The following is a 25032-nucleotide window of genomic DNA, read 5'->3' as shown; positions in this document are numbered from 1 at the left end:
CTCGAAGATCCCAGCGGTGCGGGCTCGGAGTGCGGACCTAACGGCGCCGCGGACCCCTGTGCCCCCCACTCCCGCCGCGTCCCTCGGGCGGCCGGCACGCCTGCCTGGCTGGTCCCTCATGGCGCTACTCCGACGCCCGACGGTGAGTGAGCCCGGCGACACCGGCCCGGGCCGCGGGCTTCGGCCGCGCCGGCCCCTCGGCCGCGTCTCGCTTCTCTCTCCAACTCCGAGCTTCTGGGGAATGGGATGTCCCCATCGACACCCCGCTTTCCTCTTCTCCCGGCCCCCCGCTTCCCTTTCTAACCCCCCGCTTTCCCCCTCTTCCGGCTGCCGGCTTCCCCTGCGGCCTGTCCTGTTCGGCCGGCCTCTCCGGGCCTGGGCTCCGCTGGCCGGTTCCCCGCCCTGCGGGTCTCCGAGCTGGGGTGGGGGGTGGGAAGCCAGCCCAGCCCTGGGAGGTGGCACCGGTACCGGGAGCCGCCCGAGCCCGGGCCTGGCGCCCTGGGGGCGACCGAGCGCTCTTGGTTGCTAGAGAGCTGTCGGAACACCCGCCTCCCGGATTTCCTCCCTCTGCTCGCAGACTCCTTACCAGCTATGGGACCCGCGGTGGGGGTGGGGAGAGGACGGGAAGAAATTCCGTAGTCAGTAGAGTGTTCTGAATGTTGGATCAAGCTTGACCCCACTGATTTCATCTTTGCAAAAATCCAAGTGTTAATGGTGTTTTGGAAAATTTCCCTGCGGGTTTGAATTGTACTTGGATCTACTTTTCCTTTGCTGCTGAGTTCCGACCTCCTGGCTGTAAGGCTGGTTTTAAAAAGCTGGATAAAAATGTAGTGACATTACCGGGCTTCCACCTCTAGAAGCATTAGACTTTCAAACACTTTAAAACGTTGGCAATTACTGTTAGAAAAATTGAACAGTATGACTTACTTTTTTTAAAACATGTTTCTATTGATTTCAGGGAGGAAGGGAGAGGGATAGAAACATCAATGATGGGCTGGCTGCCTCCTGCACGCCCCCCACTGAGGGTGGAGCTGGAAACCCAGGTGGTGACCTTCGGGTTCATGGGTCAATGCTCAACCACTGAGCCACACTGGTGGGGCTGAACAGTATGACTTTGGAGAATCCTGATAAGTTGAATACAGTCTGTTTTTACTTCCTACCCTTTTGTGATCGAAGTCGAACTGACGAGTAATTTTTGTCTAATCTACCCCATAAAGTTCTTTTATAGTCAAATTCTTTTTATCTAGCTGGGCTTGAGTTTTCCCTTGCCCTCTCTGTCCTGGTAGGTCCATTCAAACCCCCTGTTGGGAGATTCTTTAAGATTAGGACTCCCAATTTCTGGGGACTAGGACGTGTTGTTTTTTTCTTGTGACATGCTTTTCACCTCTATAATAAAATCAAGTTTTTTGGGTATGAATTACTTTTCCTAGCAGGTTTTGTTTCTAAGCACATTTTTGTCTAAAACAGGTTATTTCATGCAATTCCAACTTTATGTGAATTTCAGAGTAAAACTATTTTACCCATGAAAACTACTTCCTTTCGAAGTAACCTTAACATAAGAGAGAGTCCACGCTATGGTAACCTCATTTTAAAAGGCTGTGTCTCTACAAGATCATGTCTACACAAGCACTTCTTATTTCTAGAATGGTATTTGAATCAAAGCTAGTTTAGGTTTTAAACAGCCTATTATAACTTTAAAAAAATCCTCACTGGAGGGAGAGAGAGAGAGAGATAGAGAAAGAGAGAGAAAAACATTGATATGAGAGAGAAACATTGATCGGTTGCCTCCTGTATGTACTTTAACTGGGGATTGAACCCGCAGCCTTTTGATGTACAGGATAATGCTCCAACCGAGCCACCCAACTGGGGCTTGTTATAACTTTTCAATATTGTGTCTTAATCACACTTGTTACTTATCTGTGTAAAGCAGGGGTCCTCAAACTTTTTAAACAGGGGGCCAGTTCACTGTCCCTCAGACCGTTGGAGGGCCGGACTATAGTTTAAAAAAAAACTATGAACAAATTCCTATGCACACTGCACATATCTTATTTTGAAGTAAAAAAACAAAACGGGAACAAATACAATATTTGTATTGCATGTGGCCCGCGGGCTGTAGTTTGAGGACTCCTGGTGTAAAGGAAGGTTTTTAAATACTGCAAGTACCCTTTCATGGATAGGGTTCTCTAACAAGTGACATGGGTGCTATATGAGAAATAGTCACTGATCTGTTAAGCTCCTAATGGGATTATTATAGACTAGAGGCCCTGTGCTTGAAATTCATGCAAAGGGGGGTGGTGCGGGGGGGTCCCTCAGCCTGGTCTGCACCCTCTCCAATCTGGGATTCCCCTCGCAATCCAGAACTACTAGCTTCTAAGTGCTCACCTGCCTGCCTGCCTGATGTCCCTAACTGCTCTCCTGCCTGCCTGATGCCCCTAACTGCTTCCCTGCTGGCCTGATCTCCCTAACTGCTCTCCCCTCCTTGTATGATCCCCCTAACTGCCTATCTGCTCTCCCCTCCTGGCCTAAACCCCCTAACTGCCCATCTTTTCTCCCTTCCACCCCGTGCCTTCAGACCCTGGTGTGGGAGTGCTGAGAGCTCTCAGCTGAGGCCGCGCCCCCATCCTGATGCCCCCATCCAGGCCAGGTGGCGTGGCAGGCCTGCGCGCCCTCTGCCCGGGATGGGGGTGGGGGGTGGGGGGGGCCGGCAGCAGCCTCATGTCCCGGTGATGCACGTCCCTGCCCCTGTCCCCACCCACCAGCTCCTGTGCACCCGCAGCCTGTTGAATGGTCGTGACTGGGACACTGTTAGAACCAATTAGCATATTACCTCTTTATATATATACTAGAGGCCCGGTGCACAAAAATTTGTGCACTGGGGGGGGGGTCCCCCAGCCCGGCCTGTGCCCTCTCACAGTCTGGGACCCCTCGGGAGGTAACGACCTGCTGGCTTAGGTCTGCTCCCGGGTGGCAGAGGGCAGGCCCAATCCCTAGGTGCAGCCCCTGGTCGGGCTCAGAGCAGGGCTGATTGGGGAGTTGGGGCGCCGCCCCGTCATGCACAGAGCAGGGCGGATCGGGAGGTTGCAATGCCACCCTCAGGGTAGACTGATTGGGGGGTTGGGGCACCGCACCCTGTCACACACAGAGCAGGGCTGATCAGGGTGTTGGTGCACTGCACCCTGTCACACACAGAGCCGCAGGGCAATCGGAGGATTGGGGAGCTCCCCGCCATCAGTCACAGAGCAGGGCTGATCAGGGGGTTTGGGCGCTGCCCCCTGTCACGCTGATCCCGGTGCCGGGAGCCTCGCTGCTCCGCTGATCCCAGTGCCGGGAGCCTCATTGCTTCACTGATCCCGGTGCCGGGAGGCATATTACCCTTTTACTATATAGAATAGAGGCCTGGTGCACGGGTGGGGGCTGGCTGGTTTGCCCTGAAGGGTGTCCTGGATCAGGGTGGGGGTCCCCACTGGGGTGCCTGGCCAGGCTGGCTGAGGGGCTGAGGGCTGTTTTCCCGCTGACAGTTGACTAAAAGCTCCCAACTGCTCCTTGTTTTCTTTTTTTTTTTTATTCTGGGCCAGCTTTAGCTCTGAGGCTTCCCTGCTGAAAACATGGATACAATGTTGCGGTCCGGGGCTGACTGAAAGCCGGTTTTGTTTAGCTTCTTATTTGCAACATAGTAATAGTTGCTTAGAGTTGCAGTTGAGAGTCTGGCAAGTGAGGCGGGGAACGTTGGAGTCTGCAGTCCCTGGAGGAAGCAAGCCTCCCTGCTCCCTTCAGTGCATGGCTGCCGGCCGCCATCTTGGCTGACAGTTAATTTGCATAAGGATACGCTGATTAGCCAATGGGAAGGGTAGCGGTCGTACGCCAATTACCATGTTTCTCTTTTATTAGTGTAGATAGATAAGGTAGATGAGTGATCTGCCTAATGTAGAGTAATGTTATCAAACACAAATAGTATTTTTAGATTTCCTGAAATGTACTTTTTTTCTCTTACCAATAGATCTCAGCATATTAACCTTTCCTAAAGCAATTCTGAATTCGGTTATCTGACATTAGCCAAGTGCTTTCAATTGTCTCAACTCTTTTTAAATTTTTTTAGGTGTCCACTGATTTGGAGAACATTGACACAGATGTTAATTCTAAAGCGAAGAGTCATGTGACACTCCGGAGAGCAGTTTTAGAAGAAATTGGAAATAGAGTTACAACCAGAGCCACACAAGTAGCTAAGGTAACAAACTTGAGGACTGTATGGGCACCCACTGGAGCAACATTGGCTGTCCTGCCCTATTCACATATCTTTTCCTTGTAGAAAGCTTCAAACACCAAAGCACCTGTTCAACCCACCAAAACAACAAATGTCAACAAACAGCCGAAACCTGTTGCTTCTGTGAAACCAGTACAGATGAAAATGTTGGCTCCAAAGGTAGGAAGTTCTGAATTTACAAACTTACTTCATGAAGTAGCCTATTTTTGGCTAGGCTGCATGGTGCCTTTTCTGCACTGCAACTTTTGAAGAATAGCTAATTACACCCAAATAAATTCAGTGATCTCAGAGTGAAATTTGGTAGTTTTTGTTAAAATAATCGTAAGAATGAACTTGCCCATGAAGACTGTGGAAGCTCACAATTCTGTGACTGGTTAGCTCAGCCTGTTCCCTTCCACCATGTTCAAGTTCATGCATGCTGTCATTCCTAGATTATATACACTCATGTGATTACCATGAGCTGGCTTTGTTGTAGGTGCTGAGAATACAACAATAACTACTTGGCTCTTTCCAGTTCAAAGATATGTATATATCATTGTATGAAGTTTTTCCAAATAAAACTGGTTATATGAGAAATATATACATTGAACACTTACTATATGCATCCAGTTATATTAAGGCTGATAAAGGGGCATCTTGCCTTCACAAAGCTTGTATAGAAAGGGCATCTGTACCTGAAAATTTAATTAGTAATCCTAGGAAACGATCCTAGATGCACTTCATGGAATAAGTGGCATTTGTAAGGATAAGGAGAAGCTGACAGGAAAAAGCACCTTTTGGGAGGACGGGGGGAACAAAGCAGTAGCAAGAATCAAGGCACCAAATGTGTTTTGGGTAAGGAGTCTACAAGTCTAACTTGGGTCAGGAGGTTTGTGTGAGGAAGCAGAAGATAAAGTTGGGAGAAGGTTACAGTTGTATTTGAAGGCCTTGGAATTTAGATTTTTTCCTGAAGGCAGTGATTTTTAACCTTTTTCATCTCATGGTACACAAAGTAATTACTAAAATTTTGCAGCACACCAAAAAATATATTTTTTTCTGATCTGACCAAAAAAAAAGGTATGATTTCAATTTATTCTATCAGGGAAAAGAGCTCAGTGTCCCTGACTAGCCAAGTATTGTATGTTTTAAAAATTCCTGTGACACACCGGTTGAAAATCGCTGCTGTAAGGCAATAAGGAATGTGAAGAGTTTTGAGGAGAAGGGAAGGATGAAACTGGGTAGGGCGGGAGAAAGGACCATAAATTAGGGGGAATTGCAGTTGTCTAAGCTGGAGCTGAAGAGGGTCTTGAACCAACCTATACAGATGCTCAGAGACAACATCAAATGTGTCAGGATGTACTAGAGCTCCTTTTGCAGACACATCCTGTATGTCGAAGGAATTCTTTGGATATGTTGCCTGGAGTGGAGAAGTGAGACCCTTAAGCACCGAGTAAGAAACCATCCTATCTAATAATAGACAAACATGGTAATTGACCATACCTTTGCTACGCCTCCCATTGGCTAATCAGCACGATATGCAAATTAGCCACCAACAAAGATGGTGGCTAATTTGCATACTGCAGGAAGGGCTGGACAGTGCGATCCGCCCGCCCCGCCGCCAGCCGCCGCCTGCTCGGCCGCCCGCCAGGCCTACCATCCATGTGTGTGACCTGCCGGGCCGATCGTGATCAGCTCGACCCGTCCCACTGCCCGCCGGACCTGCCATGTGCGGTGGGCAGCGGGGCGGGGCGGCGCTGCAGAGGGCCTGCCATCTGCCACCTGGGGAGCCGGCCTAAGCCAGCAAATGGTTATCTCCCGAGGGGTCCCAGACTGTGAGAGGGCACAGGTCCCACTGAGGGACATCCGCCCCCGGCCATTGCACAAATTTTTGTGCACCGGGCCTCTAGTTTAGGAAGAAATTATAAAAATAAGGGCAGTCAGGAGAGAAAGGTAGCTTAGGGGAAGGTGTCCTGTTTGGCTTTAGATGTGTTGAGGTAACAGAAAGATATCCACTGGGAAGTATAGTTAGAAATGGACCAGCAACATCAGAAGGAGGGACAGACTTGGGAAGCTTCTACCTGGAAGAGATGGTGGCAAGATGTTGCTGTACATAAAACAAAAAAAGCTTCAAATCAAGAACAATAAAGCTCCGAACAAATACTCAAGATCAACCTTCCTTTAATGGGCCTTTCCTGGGAGGTTGCCAGTGGCCTCCTAAATGCCAGTCCCAAAGCAGCTTTTCAGACCTTGAGCTCTTGACTATTACTAAGCATTTATATGGGTGACTGTTTATGTGGTTCCTCCTGCACTACAGAAGGGCCATTTGTCAGTATATTTTAGATGGTTATTCTCCATACCTAGTAAATCTGTTTTTAAAAATTTATCCTAAAAAATGATCACAGAGAGAGTAGAGGACTTTTAGATAGTGTTGTAATGAATATCTCATAATAGAGACATATTCTCTATTAAGAGATCAGTTAAATCCATTCAATGAAATGCTGTGAATACCATGTTTTAATAGAATACTTAAAGATGTCAAAATGCATGTTACAGCCCTGGCTTGTGTGGCTCAGTTGGTGAGGGGTCATCCTGTTGCACAAAGGGTTGCCAGTTCAATTCCTGGTCAGGGCACATGCCTGTTGTGCACTTGGGGGCATGCATGAGGCAGCAAATTGATGTTGCATTCTCACATTGATGTTTCTCTCCCTTCTTCTCTAAAAGTCAATAAACTATTCTTTTTTGAAAAATGCATGTTACATTAGAAAACATTCATATTTTCACATGATATGATGCAATGAAACCCCAAATTTGCTTTTAAAAATGTTTTCATATGCAAAATATTGATGATACTTACTTTTTAGTATTTTGTTGGGCTTAAGATTGATTTTTATTTTCTTCCTTAAAATTGTCAGATTTTTTTCACCATAAATACATATTACTATTTGAATTGAAGAAGGAAAAAAGACCAAAAAAAAAAAAAAAAAAGCAAAGAACCAAAAATATTGTGAACAAAACAAAGGAGAAATTTCCTTCAGAACTCCACTCTCTGAGTTCCCTTTTCTCCACATCTTGGCTGACTCCTTTTTCTCTAGCTTCCTGACAAACTTGAGGCCACTGTTTTTCAGATAAAGAATTATGGACCTGTAGCTCAGTTTATCTAAAAACCATTTCTGTGATTGAAACATGCTTCTAGTTTCAGAATACATCGGGGATTAATGAACAAGAATTCTTTCCAATTCAAAGGCACTTTTCTCTGAAAAAGAGTACAGGAGTGACCATGACATTTACAATGTAGGGAAGCCCCACCTGGCAGGGTAGCCCCTCTGCTCGCCTGTCTCCCGTCAGCCCTCTAGCTTTTGCTCTGTCCTCTGCTCCATCTGCAGTCACTGTTGCTCTGTACAGGTGTTGAAAATGCCTGTCCCTTTAGCTGCTTAAAATGCCAGTGAAGCACAGGGTGTCTAACAGCAGTGAGCCCTTCCATTCCATTCCACAGCATATTACATTCCCTAAAGCTAATCAGGGTAACTGATTTCACCTTTCTGCAGTTGTGTGTGCCTATGTATTCACGAGTACACAGTCTCTGCTACAAATTGGGAACTGATCAGAATCAAGTTTTACTTGGAGTCTTTCCTTGTTGCACTTAATTGACATTGATTTATGATGTTTGGCATCATAAATTTAATAAATGAAGAAACTCTGGCTTGGCCAGTGTAGCTCAGTGGTTGAGTGTCAACCTATGAACCTGGAGGTCACAGTTTGATTCCCAGTTTGGGCACATGCCTGGGTTGTGGGCTTGACCCCCCATTATTGGGTGTGCAGGGGGCAGCCGATCAATGATTCTCTCTCATCATTGATGTTTCTATCTTCCCTCTGAAACCAATAAAAACATATTTTTTAAAAAAAGAAGAAACTCTGTTTTACTAAGATTTGTGTAAATACCTATATATTTGCCTATCAGTATTAATCGTTCTCTTAACAGACCCAACTCACTCAATGTCGGTACTTGGAGAATTTCAGTAGCCTTGACTCACACTTCACCCAGCTCTTAATCAAACAGAAGTTCAAGTTCAGCAAAATCTCACATCTTCATTGTTTCTGATAGACTTTTCAGTTGTCTCTGACAGTTCACATAACTCATTCGTTCGTCTAACTTGAAGGTTTTAATTCTTTAGGCTGATTTTGTCATTCAGAGGTTTGTGCCGCATAACTAGCTGATAGTTTTTTATTTTACATGCAGTAGCCCTGGGCAGAGGGCCCCACAGTTGGTTTATAGGGCTTAGGCTACTACTTGCATGATGAGTGGGATCTTAAGAAAGATTTTAGAATAATTAAGCTGGAGTCCAAAAGGAATGCTTTCAGAAAATTATGCTGGGGGTTTTGGGATATAGCTAAACTCAGGTGTACTTCTGACCAGACATGAGTCAACATTTCAAGCTGCTAAGGCAGCACATGACGATAATCTCTGCTTCCTTAAACCAGCTTCCTGGAACTGACTGCCCTCCCTGGGGAGAGTGAAAATGCTTATCCTTGAAAAAGGTGACCTTACACTGAAGCTGCATGTGCTTATTAAATTATGCATTCTATTCCAGTCACTCTTGCTCAGTTCCTTCAGTGAGTTCAGTTGCCTTAGGATAAATCTAAACTCCTTAGTTAGATTCTTGCTCACCTTTCCAGCACATCTTTGCATACCTCACGTGCTATCTCCCACCATCCCAAATCAGTGTGTAATCCCCACACTTGCCTTTATCTCTTGGCTTCCGCTGGGACTTTGTACTGGTGTACCTTTTCCCTACTCATTTTCCTGAAGGTCTTCCCCTCTCTGGTCACTGTCCCTAGGTTTCTCCCTGGTACCCCAAGTAGCATTTCTTATTTATTCTAGCCCCTTGGAATTCTTATATTCTTGAATAAATGTCATGCCTACCAGAATACCTCTTATTCTCCTGGCCCTTTCTTGGTTTAATAACTTTGATTTAAGAGGGAAAGGCCTGTTTCGAATTGCTATGTATATCTTGTTGGTAATGTTTTATCCTTTTCTAAGATTAGAAACTATAATCATTGAGCTTTAATGTAAATCAAAATTGTTTATTATACAGCATTCTCTTTCTATATTTATTACTTTAATACGTATTCTTTACAGCCTACCAATTCTGTTAGGTTTTACTTTGAAAAGTACCTGTCATTCTTTTAAAAGGTAATGGTTTATTTATACTTCATTACTAAACATTTGCTTTAACTTAATATATTTTTAATGTGTGATTTGAAAAAAAACACCCCATCAATATAAGAAAATAATTAGTGGGTGTATACTTGCTCGGTCTTTGCTTCCTCCTCCTATTTTATTCATAGGCTGGAATGTGCTTTTCTGCTTTTTAGTTTCCAAACATTTTCTCAGTTTAGAATAAATTAATTGGCGAGAAGAAAGCATTACACTGGCAGAATAGGCTACTGCTAAAGTGAACTGTCAGCTGGAGGAATCTCTGAACCCAGGTGTCTAAGCTTCTTTCAATAAATATTCATCAAGCACCTACTCTATGTTAGGGATGACATAAGTATTTGAGATACCTTAGTGAACAAATCAATTTAAATAAATGTAGGGTTATAGAGCTCATATTCCAGGAGAGGTAGACAGAAAATAATACATACCATACATAAGTAAGCTCTGTAATATATTAGGCGGTTATAGGTTATATGGGAAAAACACACTAAGAGAAATGAAACACGTGTGGTGGGAATAAGAAGCAGATGACCATTTTAAGTAGGAGTCAGGAGAGACCTCAATGAGAAGGTAGCATTTAAACAAAACTTGAAAAAGTTGAGGGAGTTACCCATCGAATACAGGAACAAGCGCATTCTGGGAAGTGGGAGCCTGTTTGCAGCGGGGGAGGCTAGTAGGTTGGAGTGAAGCAAACCAAAGGAGAGGAGCAGGAGACTGGTCAGCAGGGAACAGGAAGATCAGGTCCTGCAGAGCCTGTAAGCCATTGTGAAGACTTAGGGTTTCACTTTGAGTAAATTAGAGAATTTTAAAGGGGAGTATATCTCTAAAGACTTCATCTACTACATCATGAGTTATTCACCTGAAATTTGTTGTTTTGGCTTTAACACATTTTACTGATTGACTAGAGGCCTGGTGACAAAAATTTGTGCACTCGGGAGGGGGGGGGGGTCCCTCAGCCCAGCTTGTGCCCTCTTGCAGTCAGGGACACCTCGGGGGATGACCATCTGCTGGCTTAGGCCTGCTCCCCGGGGGATTGGGCCTAAGCTGGCAATCAGACATCCCTCTGGCAGCCCGGCAGCCCTCGGGGGATGTCCACTTGCCAGCCAGGAACAGACCTAAGCTGCAGTCGGACATCCTTAGCCCTGCTGAGGAGGCAGGAGAGGCTCCCACCACCACCGCTGTACTGGTAGCCATCAGCCTGGCTTGTGGCTGAGCAGAGCTCCCCCTGTCCCCCTGTGGGAATGCACTGACTACCAGAGGGCAGCTTCTGCATTGAGCATCTGCCCCATGGTGGTCAGTGTGTGTCATAGTGACCAGTCATTTCCAGTCTTTCTGCTGTTAGGGTCAGTTTGCATATTACCCTTTTACTATATAGGATAGAGGCCTGGTGCACGGGTGGGGGCCGGCTGGTTTGCCCTGAAGGGTGTCCCGGATCAGGGTGGGGGTCCCCACTGGGGTGCCTGGCCAGCCTGGATGAGGGGCTGATGGCTGTTTTCAGGCTGCCCGCACCGCCTTTAGGGTGGGGGTCCCCACTGGGGTGCCTGGCCAGTCTGGATGAGGGGCTGAGGGTTTTCAGGCTGGTCAAGCCCGCCAGCAACTGAAGCTACCAGCCTCTCCTTTTTTCTTTTCTTTTTTTTTTAAATTCTGGGATTTATTTACCTTCTATAACTGAAACTTTGTTGCCGCTCCAGCTCCGAGGCCACGGCCTGCTGAAAGCAGGTATCTGGGGTTTGTTTAGCTTCTATAATTGCAACTTTGTTGCTTAGAGTGGAGCTCAGAGCCCGGCCGCAGCAGGGAGGAAGCTCCATCACTGGAGCAAGCAAGCCTCCTGCTTGCTTCAGCTGCGTGGCTGCCGGCCGCCATCTTTGTTGGCGGTTAATTTGCATATCTCGCTGATTAGCCAGTGGGAAGCGTAGCGGAGATATGGTTAATTTCTTTTTTTTTTTTTTAATTATATATGTGTTTTCTTTTTTTTTCTCTCTCTTTTTTTATTGCTTAAAGTATTACAAAGAGTATTACATATGTCTCCTTTTTTTTCCCCCCGCCCTTGACAATCCCTCGGCCTCCCCTACCCCCCAGTGTCTTATGTCCATTGGTTATGCTTATATGCATGCATACAAGTCCTTTGGTTGATCTCTTACCCCCCTGGTTAATTTCAATCTCTGTCTATTATTAGATAGGATTGCTTGACTTTAGAGATACGTGACAGAGACAGAGTGAAACATCGATTTGTTGTTCCACTTATTTATGCATTCATTGGTTGCTCCTTGCATGTGCCCTGACGGGATAGAAATTGCAATGTTGGTGTATTGGGACGATGCTCTAACCAACTAATCTACCTGGCTAGGGTTATATGATACTTTTAAACCAATTAGCTCTGCATGTATTTGATGAAGGCTGCTCCTAAAGTGGTAATACATACACTTTAATTTGCCGATGTAGGAGCCTTATCCTGCACCTGAGGATATCTCCATGAAGGAAGAGAACCTCTGTCAAGCTTTCTCTGATGCTTTGCTCTGCAAGATTGAAGATATTGATAATGAAGATTGGGAGAACCCTCAGCTCTGCAGCGACTACGTTAAGGATATCTATCAGTATCTGAGACAGCTTGAGGTGAGTGGTCCTTCGTGTCTTGGTTGTGTAAACAGTGTCAAATGTACCACACAGTTGGGAAGGAAACGAGTTCAGCTCTTTAAACTTTTAATTCTCCCAACAGGTTGTGCAAACCATAAGTCCACATTTCTTAGATGGAAGAGAGATAAATGGACGCATGCGTGCCATCCTGGTGGACTGGCTGGTACAGGTCCACTCCAAGTTTAGGCTGCTGCAGGAGACCCTCTACATGTGCGTCGCCATTATGGATCGGTTTTTACAGGTAAGTGTGGCTGCGGGGACTTCGTACCAGGGGCTCACAGAACATTGCGTTTATGGGATGCCAAGATGTGGTAGCTCTGAAGAAAAGACCAAAAGCCAATTTATGAGAAGCCAGAGAACTTCAGGGGCTAGAATGGGAAGCTCTCCAAGTGTGTCAAACCTCTGGTGGTTCTGAGCAATGGGGGGCATTTTAGTTCGGCCAGCCTGCTGAACAGGCTGGGGGAATACGGCATTGCCTCAGTCACTCCTGAAGGAGGTGTGCCAGCAGATGGTCTGCAGTCAGTCTGAAGCCTGTGGGGCCTGTGATGCTGGCTTTCCTGGCCTGCTTGCGGTTTCCATAGTACAGTATTCTTTGGTGAGCTTCCTTGAAAAGAGGAGTTTGGTTAGAGAACTTGAAAGTTTCCAGCCAGGTGTGACATTGAATCATGGTAGAAGTGGAGGAGGCAGAATTTTTTATAAAAGGGTTGGGGTATGTGGGGGGAGTGTATTAGAATGAAATCTCAACTAAGGACTGTAAGAAATGAAGGTGAGAGGCAGAGTGATCATCAGAATATTTATCAATTGGTAACTCAAAAACACCAACCATTTAGAAGAAATTCCAGACATAAACCATGAGTGTGTAATCTACCAAACAGTAGCCTTGCAGATATGATTTATTTATGTAAAGTCAACGTTTATGATACAGGTTTAGGTCAAGTATAAACAATACAACAAAAACTGTGTTTATAATTAATGACCCTAAGATACTACAGAATCCTAAGAAACCATAGTGGTTTTCATTATACAAGTGATTTACATTATACAGTCATATTTTTGGTAGTTTTCAGTAATTGGAGTTGAAGCAAGAAAAGCAAAGTCCCAGTTTTATTTGTTTTTGTGTTTCTAAGGAATTAAGGGGGGCATTTATACCCTAGACTGAGATTTTCACTGACTATGAAACATCTATGAAAGATTCTTCAGACTGAATAAAGAGTATACTTTTGGTGAGGATTACAGAAACATTTAAGAATCTCCTTCCTTGTCCCCAGGAGGCCATTAAATTCCTGCTTTTTGGCTTGGCTGATTCAGACCATGTTGAGTGCCACATTGGGGCTTCCCTAGACACTCAAGCCAGGACAACGGGCATGGAGCAGTGACTGGGAGCTTCGTTGTCATGCCTAATTCTTCTCCACTCAGCAATTGAGTCCTCTTGGACTGGTGTCTGAATCTCTTATCAGGCCATCTGTTTTTATGTTGGAGAAAATACCAATTTCATAGGGTTTTTGATTCGATGAGGTGGTTGTTAGAATCTTAGCATTGTGCCTGGCATGTCGTGAGTACTCAGTAACAGACAGCTGCTGTGAGCAGTGGTGCTACCGGCTGTTAACATTTAGGCCTCCAATATGAGAGAGTCAATGTGCACATCTCCAGGACTCGGTTCCCTCTCACTCTCTTCCACCCAGATTTCTAGTCTTCTTGTTAGGTATGACTTGGACACATTCTTCTCCAATTAGGTTCAGCCAGTCTCTCGTAAGAAGCTTCAACTGGTTGGGATTACAGCTTTGCTTTTGGCCTCCAAGTATGAGGAAATGTTTTCTCCAAATATAGAAGACTTCGTTTACATCACAGACAATGCGTATACCAGTTCCCAAATCCGAGAGATGGAAGCTCTAATTTTGAAAGAACTGAAATTTGAGTTGGGTCGGCCTTTACCACTACATTTTTTAAGGCGGGCATCAAAAGCTGGGGAGGTAAGTGCCTCCAATTCTGTAGGAGACTTTCTTTTGCTGCTTGTTGTCTCAACCCAGAAACATTGATCCAATTAAACTGAAACTTATGAATTTATAGTGTACATCTTTTAGATAAGTCCTAATACTTATCGCATCAGCTCTTAAGAGAAATGACCTCACATTCTGTGTTTGACATACTGTCGAGTAGAATGGTCCCTGGGAAGGAAAAGTGAGTTTAGTGGATTTGTGTTCTTAGTCCTCCATCCAGAAATTTGCAAGATAATAACTGTACTCCTTCCTGTCTCTGGCTGTTCTTTCGTAGGTTGATGTTGAGCAGCACACGTTAGCCAAATATTTGATGGAACTGACTCTCATCGACTACGACATGGTGCATTATCACCCTTCCAGGGTGGCAGCGGCTGCTTCCTGCCTGTCCCAGAAGGTTCTAGGCCAAGGAAAATGGGTGAGTGTTGGATTTAAGAAATTTGTCAAGTCATATTGTAGGACCTCTTGACAGGAAAGGCATTAGCATTTTTATAGCTCTGTCCTTAAGCAATTGTTAAGAGTCCAAAGGCATAAAAAAAGCTGTTGGAATGATCCAGATGGAGAGAGGCGATGACACCATGGTACACATGCGTTACAGAGTCATAAAGAATGAGGACGGCCCTGGCCAGTTTGTTCAGGTTAGAGCGTCAACCCTAGGACTGAAAGGTCTTAGGTTCGATTCCTGGTCAAGGGCATGTACCTCGGGTGCAGATTCAATTCCCAGCCCTGGTTGGGGTGTGAGTAGGAGGCAACCAACTGATATGTCTCTCTCACATGGGTGTTCCTCCCTCCCTCCCTCCTTTCCTTCCTCCTTCCCTCCCAACCTTCCCTTCCACATTCTCTAAAAATCAGTAGAAAAAATATCTTCACTCCTAGGGTGAGGATTAAGAAAACAAATAAGGAAGGCCACCAAGAACTAATAGGCTAAGATTTCTTGGATATTTTGTTAAGTGAAACAAGCAAATTGTGAAACACACAAGACAAAGCAAGGCCAAAGCCCAACTGATATGCCAGTACAGATAAAATGAGCCATTTTTAGATTCATACAAGGAGACAAAGATGCTAGCTCCTCGGGTCCTTGTCTCGCTTGCCAAAGAGAACAACATTGAAACAAAAGGGACTGGATGACTGCAGTGCAGGGCATGGGATGCCCTCTGTGCAGGCGCCTATTCTAGACTGCCACCAAGCAGTTGTATAGTCTGTAGCTGAACCTGAGTGCAGCAGAGAAGAGCCTCCTCAGAACCAGGAGGTGATGAGAAATGGTCTCCTAACAGCCTCCCAAGGGAGATAGGGAGGTGAGTGGGAGCTGGCTTAGAGGCAGCTCCTCCCAAGTTGGCCAGCCCCTCGTTCCAGGAGGATCACGAGACAGATAAGCCGTGCTCAGATCTCTGCCTGCACGGCCTATGTGGATACATGCAAGATACCAAGGCATCATGGCAGAGCTGTTTCCTCCATACACGTGTGTATAGTTAACACTTTATGTAAGAAAGAAGGGCAGTAAGAGAGTATATGTACGTGTGTTTATGTATTTGCTAAGTTTTTAAAAAATAAAGGAAGACCAAAAAGGAGTGTAGATGGATACCCATTGACTTAGGTGGGAACAGGGGAGAAGTTGGAGGATGGGAGCAGGACTTCTGGCTATAATTTTTATTAAGTTGTATACAATATAATGTAACTTTTTAACTTTTGAACAGTGCAAATGTTTTATGCAAACCATAAAATGGAATTAAGCAGAAACAATTTCACTATCAAATTGATAATAGAACATAGGGAAGAATGAATTCAAATGACTTTTGAACACAGCATTCTGACTATGCATCCTTAGTGGGATTTGAAGTTAGACAAAACAAAGGACCAAAAAAGGCAACATACTTCCAGTTTACTTAGGAAGTTTGTTAATAATCTGTTGTTATAATTCTGAAACTATTTATGTATTGTAGGATAAATAAATAAACATTTAAATTATTAAGGATTTAAAATGTTCACTATAAGTAGAAAGAGAAAATATTGTTAGTAATTAAAAACAAAAGGGAAAACCCTATAATATTAAATCTGTTTTGGAAATGTCAGTAAATACATAATGAAGGGGCCGAGAAACAATGGCCACTCAGTAGCAGTCAACATACCTTTAGCCACATCTTTTTTTTTTTTAATTTGATACTTTAAAAAATATATATATTTTATTGATTTTTTTACAGAGAGGAAGGGAGAGGGATAGAGAGTTAGAAACATCAATGAGAGAGAAACATCGATCAGCTGCCTCATGCACACCCCCTACTGGGGATGTGCCCGCAACCAAGGTACATGCCCTTGACTGGAATTGAACCTGGGACCTTTCAGTCCACAGGCCGATGCTCTATCCACTGAGCCAAACTGGTTACGGCCCTAGTAGCCACATCTTGAATACAACTAGGGCTCCTTTAAGAAGGCTGATTTCAGGGCTGTGGCAGGAGAAGTACAAGATGAGCAAGATAGCAAGCAAAGATCAATGCAGTGGGTCACATCAAAAGGAAATGGGAATTGGCTTCAAAAGGCTTTTACTGACAAAATTTGAGCATGACAAGGAATAGTGAAAGTAATAGATTATAATACATTTCAAAAATGCACAAGTCCATAATGATAAGAAGGAAAGGAAAACGGAAAGGAAAGGAAACAGGCCCTGGCCAGATAGCTCAGTTGGTTAGAGCATCACCCCAATACGCCAAGGTTGCAGGTTCAATCCCTAGTCAGGGCACGTACAAGAATCAACCAAGGAATGCATAAGTAAGCGAAACAACAAATCAGTGTTTCTCTCTCTCCCTCTCTCCCTGTCTCCCTCTCCCTCTCCCTGTCTCCCTCTCCCTCTCCCTCTCCCTCTCCCTCTCCCTCTCCCTCTCCCTCTCTCTCAAACCAATCAATAAGTAAAAAATTTTAAAAATAAAGAAAGGAGGAAGAAGATAGGAAGAGAGAAAGAAAGGGGCGGCTTTTTTGTAATCAGTCAAAAGCCAGCTATTTACAGTGGAAAGAATGGTAGAGTTAGAAATGAACCAATGTAATTCATCAGTTGATACTTATGTCATTAGGTGAAATTTTTGGGCATGAGATCCGCATGGTCTCAAAATATCACCTCACAGATACGTAGTAATACTGAAGAAAAACTGTACCTTTACAATGGAGAAGTTTTATATATACACTAGAGGCCCAATGCACGAAATTCATGCAAGAGTAGACTTTCCTTCCTCTGGCTGCTGGCACCAGCTTCCCTCAGGCACCCAGGACCCAGGCTTCCCTCTGGCTATTGGCACCCAGGCCCCAGGCTTCCCTTGCAGAGGGAGGCCCTGCCCACCTGCTGTAGCCCGCCAGTCGGTGGCCTGGGCCTCCCTCTGCGGGGAGATCATGGGGCGATGGCCGGCCCCCGACCAATCGCATCGCACTCACCTTGGCTGGCCTGGCGCCAGTGTGTGTCATAGCAAGGATGGTCATCCAGATGGTCCCGGATGGTCATCCAGATGGTTGTTCTGCTGTTCAGCCATTCAGTCGATTTGCATATATACGTAGGATATGTGTGTGTGTATATATATGTATATATATATGTATATATGTGTATACACACACACATACAATTTTTATATAATATACATGGTGAGGTGAAAGGTTTATAGTTATGAGTATACAAAACAGTTTATTCTTTTTTTTTTTAAATTATAACCATTTACTCTTTTTTTAATATATTTTATTGATTTTTTTACAGAGAGGAAGGGAGAGAGACAGAGAGTTAGAAACATCGATCAGCTGCCTCCTGCACACCCCCCACCGGGGATGTGCCTGCAACCCAGGTACATGCCCTTGACCGGAATCGAACCTGGGACCTTTCAGTCCGCAGGCCGACGCTCTATCCACTGAGCCAAACGGGTTTCGGCAGTTTATTCTTGTATTAGTATTAATTATTGTATTATTTTCCACACAAACAATACAATTGCATATAAATATAGGGTATCCCCAAAAAATGCATACATACTTTAACAGTCGATAGCTATTAAATGAAAATGAAATGTATTTTAATAAACACTGCCTTTATAATTATTCCAAGTCTGTGTATACATTTTTTGGCACGCCCTGAATATATTTTTTGTTGCACTATTTAAAGGTGAGTTGCAGACACCATGATAAAGTGGCAAAATGTCAGTTGATGAATCTATACAAAGGATATAAGATGTTCATTATATTATTCTTTTAGTTTTTCTGTAGATTTGAGATTTTTTGAAATAAAAAGCTTAAGGTAAAAAGGCCACTGGTATATGAATGGTACATAGTTCTGGTACCACTTGCTCATTTTAGCCAAATTACATTGCTCTCAGACATGCTTCCTTGGGTACTAAGCCTACTAACTACAGGTCTCCCTGTTTTCTGGGAATTGACTTCATAGTACCAATAGTTGTGTGTTATTTCACGATTTGCTCCTGTTTAGTTCTTTTTTTTCTTAAATCTTTTTTAGTAGTAAGATTAAGTTGTGGTTTATTTTTCCCAATTACATTGTACCTGTGAAAGAGATGTGCTTCAGCTTTTAGTATTTATCACAGAATTGAAATAAAGTCAGGTTACATATCTTCATACATGCAGTCTTATTATCCATCAACACTGTCTTTTGCTTGAATTTTGTTCTCTGGGAGGCTGGGTGTGGAGGCTTCTCTGAGCGCTCTCTGTTCTCCAGGGCTTGTGAGAGTCCTGGGTGGCCTTTGCCCTTCCCGATTCAGTAAATTAGAAGCTGCCTTTGGCCTAGCTGTTGTCTGACCGACAATATGGCTCTTGAGCTCCCCACCAGCCACTGCCATGCTGGGCTTTGATGGGGAGCATGTGACATGCCCTAGTCCCAGGTTTCTGCCATAATTGTGACAGGCGTTCCTTTGTGGGTTTTGTTTTTCCTCTGCCCCACTTGCCATTCCCTTTCAGCGTGGTGAGAGGGGTAAGCAAGAAGCTTTGTTACGTGAAGTACCCTACTTACCCTGTGGAGCCTTCTTTTAAAAAATGATGATAGGGGAACTTTGACCTGATTAGCTGAGAGCCGCACAACATCTTGGCTTAGTCCTGCGCAGAGTCAGTCATTCTCTGTTTACTGGCTGCTCTGCTGGGACCAGGAGGGACGATTGTTCTCTTACACAGAAATGTCAGCATGTGTAAGATGGGCTCTTCTAAAGAAGTGGAGGCTTTACCGTGCCCCTCTCTTGCATTGTGTTCCAGAACTTAAAGCAGCAGTATTACACTGGATACACCGAGAACGAGGTGTTGGAAGTCATGCAGCACATGGCCAAAAACGTAGTGAGAGTAAACGAAAACCTGACGAAGTTCATCGTAAGTATTCCTTGCTAGGCTGTGAAAGGTATTTGACTGTGGACTTTGCATATGAGAGTATGTGTATCTCTTTGTTTGTGTTTTCATGTAAATATATTGGCATATGTGTGAGAGTTTGTTTTAGCACAAGCTCTATTTTTCTAGTACACAGTGGATGGAGCATACTGATAAATGCTGAAAGCAGTTTCTTTAACCAGTTAACTGCCATGCGTCCAAAATGGAAACCATCCCCATTCCATATGCGCTGGAATATTTATGAATTTAAGTTACCATAACTTTTTTTACAAACCTAGAGATGTCACTAACAAGTGTGATTTTAAAATTGGGCGACCAGAGTTGATATGCGAGGTTTGTGGCTACAGAAGCACTGGGTGTGTGGGGAAGGTCTGCCGCTTGCGTCTGTAAACGCTAATGGCGTGCAAAGGGTTAAAACAGGCCAACGATGTCCAGGCCCAGATTAGCCGTCCAGGCAGCCAGCTGTTCAACAGATGTATCCACGCCTGTCCCAGCGTCCCCGTGGGCTCAGCCAGCAGGGAGCGCTGGTCAGCGGGTGGTCGGAACAGCAGGGGCCCACCTCAGATGGCCCAGAGGAAGGATTGGGTATCTGGGTGACGTTGCTCAGGGCCTTTGTCCAGGATCCTTTGGGACAATGATGAAAGGCACCTGCCTAGCGAGCATGTGAAGGGGAGGCAAGAAGCCCATTCGGGAAGCGTCCCGTGTGGCCCACCCGAGAGAAGGAGCCCGGGGAGATTGGGCACTGCCCTGTGCTTGTATGACACAGAATATCAGCTTCACGGAGAGTGAGGCATTTGTACCTCACACCGGTTTGCTTTCTTACGTGTAGCTTCAGCACGATAGCACACAGTGGAAGCATAATGTTTAAGTCCTGAGGGTGTTGTCTGGGCTCTGCTAAGCACAATCGCCACTCAACGTTTATTGCCAGGGATTGCTGCCAGGCCTGGCCATCCTGTTATATCCTGATGGTACTTAGGTACAATAAGCACAGCTTCCACCTGCCACCCCTCTGGTAGCTTATGAGAGGGAGCCTGCGCCTTGGAGCTGGAAGTCATTTGGTGCTACCAGGTGGGCCTGCTCCATTATTTGGCATGGAAGGAAGTTGTCAGGCACAGCTCAGTGTGGCCTCAGAGCACTTGCTGGCATCACCCTACCATCTGAGATTGTGGGTCTGGCCCTTCAGTACGTGTAAATTAGACTAGGAACAAGGTGTCAGGGGACGGAAGGGGGTCCTGATGTATCCTTAACCACAGATGACTTCTGCAGGCCATCAAGAATAAGTATGCAAGCAGCAAACTCCTGAAGATCAGCACGATTCCTCAGCTGAACTCAAAAGCCATTAAAGACCTCGCCCTCCCTCTGATGGGGCGGTCCTAGGCCCCAGTGCTCGGGAAGGTGCTTCGTCTGGCCCTTTCTCTTGCTCATTTGGAACTCGCGACTTTGTATGTAATTCTTTGGTCTACTCTATGAAACCTCTTCTCAGACCTATTTTCTAACTATATATTGAGGAAAAATAAAGCTATTGATTTTTCTTAAGGTATCCTGTGTGCATTTGTGCATTCTATACTGAATAAGTCAGTAGAATCTTGCTTTGACTAATTTCTCTTTGAGCTATTTGCATATAAATTATTGCCTTCATAGCTTTGGGAAAGACCTTCCTGACCTTCCTACCATTTTTCTCAAATGGAAAATCTAGAATTTGGCTTTAGTGATTGCCTACTGATTCCTAAACTTCCTGAATATGAAAAGATTGATTCATTATGAAAATTTAAAAGGAGAGGCTAATCGTGGCTATTCCCTTTCTAGAACCTACTCAATTATTCTCTTAATTCCCATACAGAACACCTGGCCCACTGGGACTGTGGCTACCACAGTAACCATCACAATGGGTCTCAATCTCACATGCTCACTGAGACTGGGAATAGCAGCCCTAAGGGGCCTGTGACATCCTGTTAAAGTAGAAACTTGGGATGCAGTTTCCTGTTGTGCTGTTTCAACTACATTATGGGTTACTTTTTTTTTTCAGTAGGCATGTGACCACATTTAACATTGTTTTCTAAGGGAGAATGCATTCTCAGTTTCCAGCCACTACCTTAAAAAACAAAACCCTCTTAAAATAAGTGTCTCTTATAGCAGCAACTTCCCAAACTATTAGTTCAACAAGATGTTAATTGGACTTTTGAGAAAAAGGAGTTAGTCATACATTTGGGAAACATCACAAATGCATGTGAGATTCTTAAAGATTCTGAGGTGCTCAGTAACTAAACTCATTTCACTCAGTGTTTCGGAAGCTGGATGTGGCTACAAGCTGCCTTCTACATGACAGCGAAGCCCACAGGTGCCTGGTTCTGTGACTGGCTCTGACTGCCCCCTGAGGAGAACCCGCTCGGCCAGGGCTGGCTTTACCCCTTCCCCTGGGCAGGCCAGCAGCCCTCCTGACTAGTTGAAGCATTTAGATAGAGACACTAGTGTAAAGTTTTATCAATCCCCTTGTTGAGATAGTGGGACTTGTTCCCATGGCAGCCTCAGACACTGACAGATGACGAAGTGTGAAAGATAACTAAGTGAGACCACAAACGGGGGCTTTCCTGGCTCCAACTTCTCATCAGGAAAGGATGGGTTTTGTAGTCATACTCCAGAGACATTTTATAGCCTCGTTATGACATACTTTGCTTAGTTAAGTATTAAATACTCTGACTCAGGAAATTCCTACTTTTGGATGTCATGAAAAGACCTTTAAGATACTTCCTTATGTGCCACAGCAGGCGCCCAAACTCAGGTGTTATAAATGTGCAGTCAGCTATAAAGGTAAAAGTTGTAATATAAAAACACTGGAATTAGAAAACGTGATGAGGTAACCAGTATTTGAAGAGCACAGACCGGCTGGGTTGTTGGGCCTGAGCCTGGGAGCTGTGTGGCCTGTGGGCGCTGGGGTAAGGGTGTCGACCTCAGATGTACTAAAGTGCGTCAGGCCTGGAGCACAGCGTCTGGAGGCGTGTGAACATGAGTGGCTATGATTTTAAGGAGGTTGCTGGTCTGGGATGGACTCTGGGTATTCAAAGGTGTGTTAGGTAGAGCTCTTGCCTATCAAAGGAGTTACAGATTTATAGCTGTTGATTCATTTTGGGGAGTTTTTCTTTTTAGGTTTTTTATTTTTGAGAGAAAGATATTAGATGCATAAAGGTTGACAAATTAGACTGAGTGTTAAACTCTTTGTTGAAGACTTAAGATTAAAAGTGTGGGGTCAGATCAGGGTTCAAATGATGGTACCTCTACTTCAGAGCTATGTGATCTTGGGCAATAGGATCACCTTTCCTCATCATCACATTATGGCTTTATTTTCCGCTCTTAAAAGGTAATGAAATATACTTTAAATGTTATGTTATTATTACTGAAAAGGGTTTGCTCCCTGTTCTTGATAAAACACAGAATTCAGTGGTTTACTTTGTACCGAATTCAGATACATTTTGCTCTTTATATGTAACCCCTGATAATTTTCCCCCACAGGACTTGGGGATCCTGAAATGACAAAAAGGTGTGTGCTGGTCAAACCCTACTTTCCCAATAGCTTACGAATGACTGTGGCAGAATAATCCCAGGGTCACCTGGTGCACTGATAAACTTGAGAAGTGCCTTTTTGCCCTAGATTTCAGCGAAAATGCTGAAATTGAATAAAGTGGGTCGCTGTTCTTGGGTTCGTCAATTAAGGAGTCTTCTGCTGTGAGTGTAAGGATTTCACGATGTATAAGAGAACTGGCTGGGTCCTCACTTCCAAGATGACCAAGAAAAGAAGGAACAACGGATGTGCAACCTATTGGTTGCACCAACAGCTCCTGATATAGGCCCAAGGACAAGGCCATTAAGAAGTTCATCAAAACATAGTAGAGGCCACAGCCTTTAGGGACATTTCTGAAGCTAGTGTAGTCCATGCCTCTGTGCTTCCTAAGCTGTATGTGAAACTACCCTACAGTGTGAGCTGTGCCCTTCCCAGCAAGGTGTCAGGAATCCTGAGCCCAGAAATACCCCACCCTGAAATACCGGTGGGTGCTGCCCCACAACCTCCACCAAAGCTCATGTAAGGAGCTAAGTAAGTCCTAAGGGCTGAAGAAAAGTTCTCTGGGAAAAAAAGAAATGGAAATTGTACTTAAAAAAAGAAAAACTGACTGTGGCAACTGGGAGTGGAGGTAGAGAAGTGAGTGTCCCCTAGAACCTTTTCCTTATTATGCACATGCCATTTCCCCCAACTTTTCACTATTACTGCAGTAACACTGAATGCGTTGGCTAGGGCTGCCTTAGTACAATGGCCTGGGTGGCTTAGCGACGGATTTATGGTCTTACAATTGTGGAGGCTGAAGTCTGAGACCCAGGTGCTGGTCTTCTGAGGGAAGACCTGTTCCAGATCCCTCTCCTTGGCTTGTAGCTGGCTGACTCCACATCATCTTCCCTCTCAATGTGCCAATCTGAGTCTAAATTTCCCTTTTATCAGGATGCCAGGAGTATTGGATTAAGGTGCTTCCTAATGGCTTCATTTTAACTTGAACCTATTTCCAAATAAGTTCATATACGGAGGTACTGGGGATTAATATATCTTCAAAATATCTGTTTTGGTAGGATATGGACACAACCCATAATAAATGTTGAGAAAGAACAAGGGGGTTCACTGATTCCTTTATTAGGAGGTAAGGGGGGTCCCCAGAGGGGGACAGGGGAAAATCACCTGTAGGGGAAGGGTTGGAAGGGCCTTGCGGGGGCGGAGCTAGAAAGCAGTAACACTGATTCTATAGTTGGAAGGAGTAGTGCACATCTGTAAGTACCTGGTGCGAGTTTTGTAATAAAACCTACCTTATGAATAAGTACAGTGGAATACTACTTAGTACATTCATACATGTTTCTACCATCTTGAGATTTTTTTTTATATATACAGTATATGATCTGTTTTTATAAATGTACAGCTTGAAAAAAAAAGACCCTTCTAGTAATAGGTACAGCATTAAACACAAAACCAACATGGGCCAGCCACATTCCCACTGAAGACCCAGGAAAGCAAGGCAGACAGCCCAGCCCCCAGCCCCACTCAGCCCCGCAGCCCGATGGTCCCAGGAAGTGTAAACCAGCGCCCCTCTGCTCCCATGGGCTCAGCAGGCCATGCCCGCCCCTAGCATTTGCACCAGAGGTGCCCATTCACGCCTGCAGAGAGGGGTCCTCCCTGAGGGGAGGGGGCAGAGAGAAGGTGTGTCAGGTAAGGAAAAGAGGGATGAGAGAAATGTGCTCTTCAATTAAAGGCACTTGTCAGCGGCCGCCCACAGCCATTCCCTGGGCCTGGTGAGCGAGCGGGGCGCTGTTCTGATAGAGCCAACAAGGTCTGAGTGGGCCCCGCCTGTCCTCTCACCAGGTTTAAATAGAATAAATAAATCTTAGTGGGTGGTTGTTTTGCCCTCCTGGGTTCTCGTGAATAGGCTATCTTGTAGGATCATTTATGGAGTGACAACCCTTTCCCCAACCCAGCCTTTCAATGTCCTGGGGAAGGTGCCAGAATAACTCCAGGCCATGGCGAAGCAGATGATCATTATAGATCAGAAGGAGAGCCCCAAAAGTCCCCTCCCTGT

The 25032-nt window shown here is 44.9% G+C and overlaps 2 protein-coding genes across 3 annotated transcripts in view; one reads left to right on the top strand and one right to left on the bottom strand.

The window, feature by feature from the left end:
- Positions 1 to 20966, top strand: CCNB2 (cyclin B2). The gene is made up of 9 exons (XM_070421668.1): positions 1 to 142; positions 4097 to 4225; positions 4307 to 4420; positions 11898 to 12068; positions 12172 to 12330; positions 13823 to 14059; positions 14361 to 14501; positions 19301 to 19411; positions 20693 to 20966. Exons 1-9 carry the CDS (start codon positions 119 to 121, stop codon positions 20801 to 20803), a joined length of 1197 nt encoding a protein of 398 aa, XP_070277769.1. The 5' UTR covers positions 1 to 118; the 3' UTR covers positions 20804 to 20966.
- Positions 20967 to 24082: 3116 nt separating this feature from the next.
- MYO1E (myosin IE) overlaps positions 24083 to 25032 on the bottom strand; it is a 201261-nt gene continuing 200311 nt past the window's right edge. For both annotated transcript variants that reach the window (XM_070421653.1, XM_070421656.1), the window contains exon 28: positions 24083 to 25032. This exon is cut by the window's right edge and continues 121 nt beyond it. The gene's annotated coding sequence lies outside the window, so the exon portion shown is untranslated.

The sequence above is a fragment of the Myotis yumanensis genome, unplaced genomic scaffold (assembly GCF_028538775.1).
Source record: "Myotis yumanensis isolate MYYU_CA2020_CCGP unplaced genomic scaffold, mMyoYum1.0.hap1 SCAF_1, whole genome shotgun sequence".
Lineage (NCBI taxonomy): Eukaryota > Metazoa > Chordata > Mammalia > Chiroptera > Vespertilionidae > Myotis > Myotis yumanensis.
Note: the sequence above shows the minus strand (reverse complement) of the source record. Positions and strands in the feature narration are given on the sequence as shown.

Coding starts and splice junctions, on each gene's coding strand:
- CCNB2 (XM_070421668.1), top strand. CDS start 119: ATGGCGCTACTCCGACGCCCGACG. Junction 4,226..4,306: donor GAGCCACACAAGTAGCTAAG/GTAACAAACTTG, acceptor TTTTCCTTGTAG/AAAGCTTCAAACACCAAAGC. Junction 14,060..14,360: donor GGGCATCAAAAGCTGGGGAG/GTAAGTGCCTCC, acceptor GTTCTTTCGTAG/GTTGATGTTGAGCAGCACAC.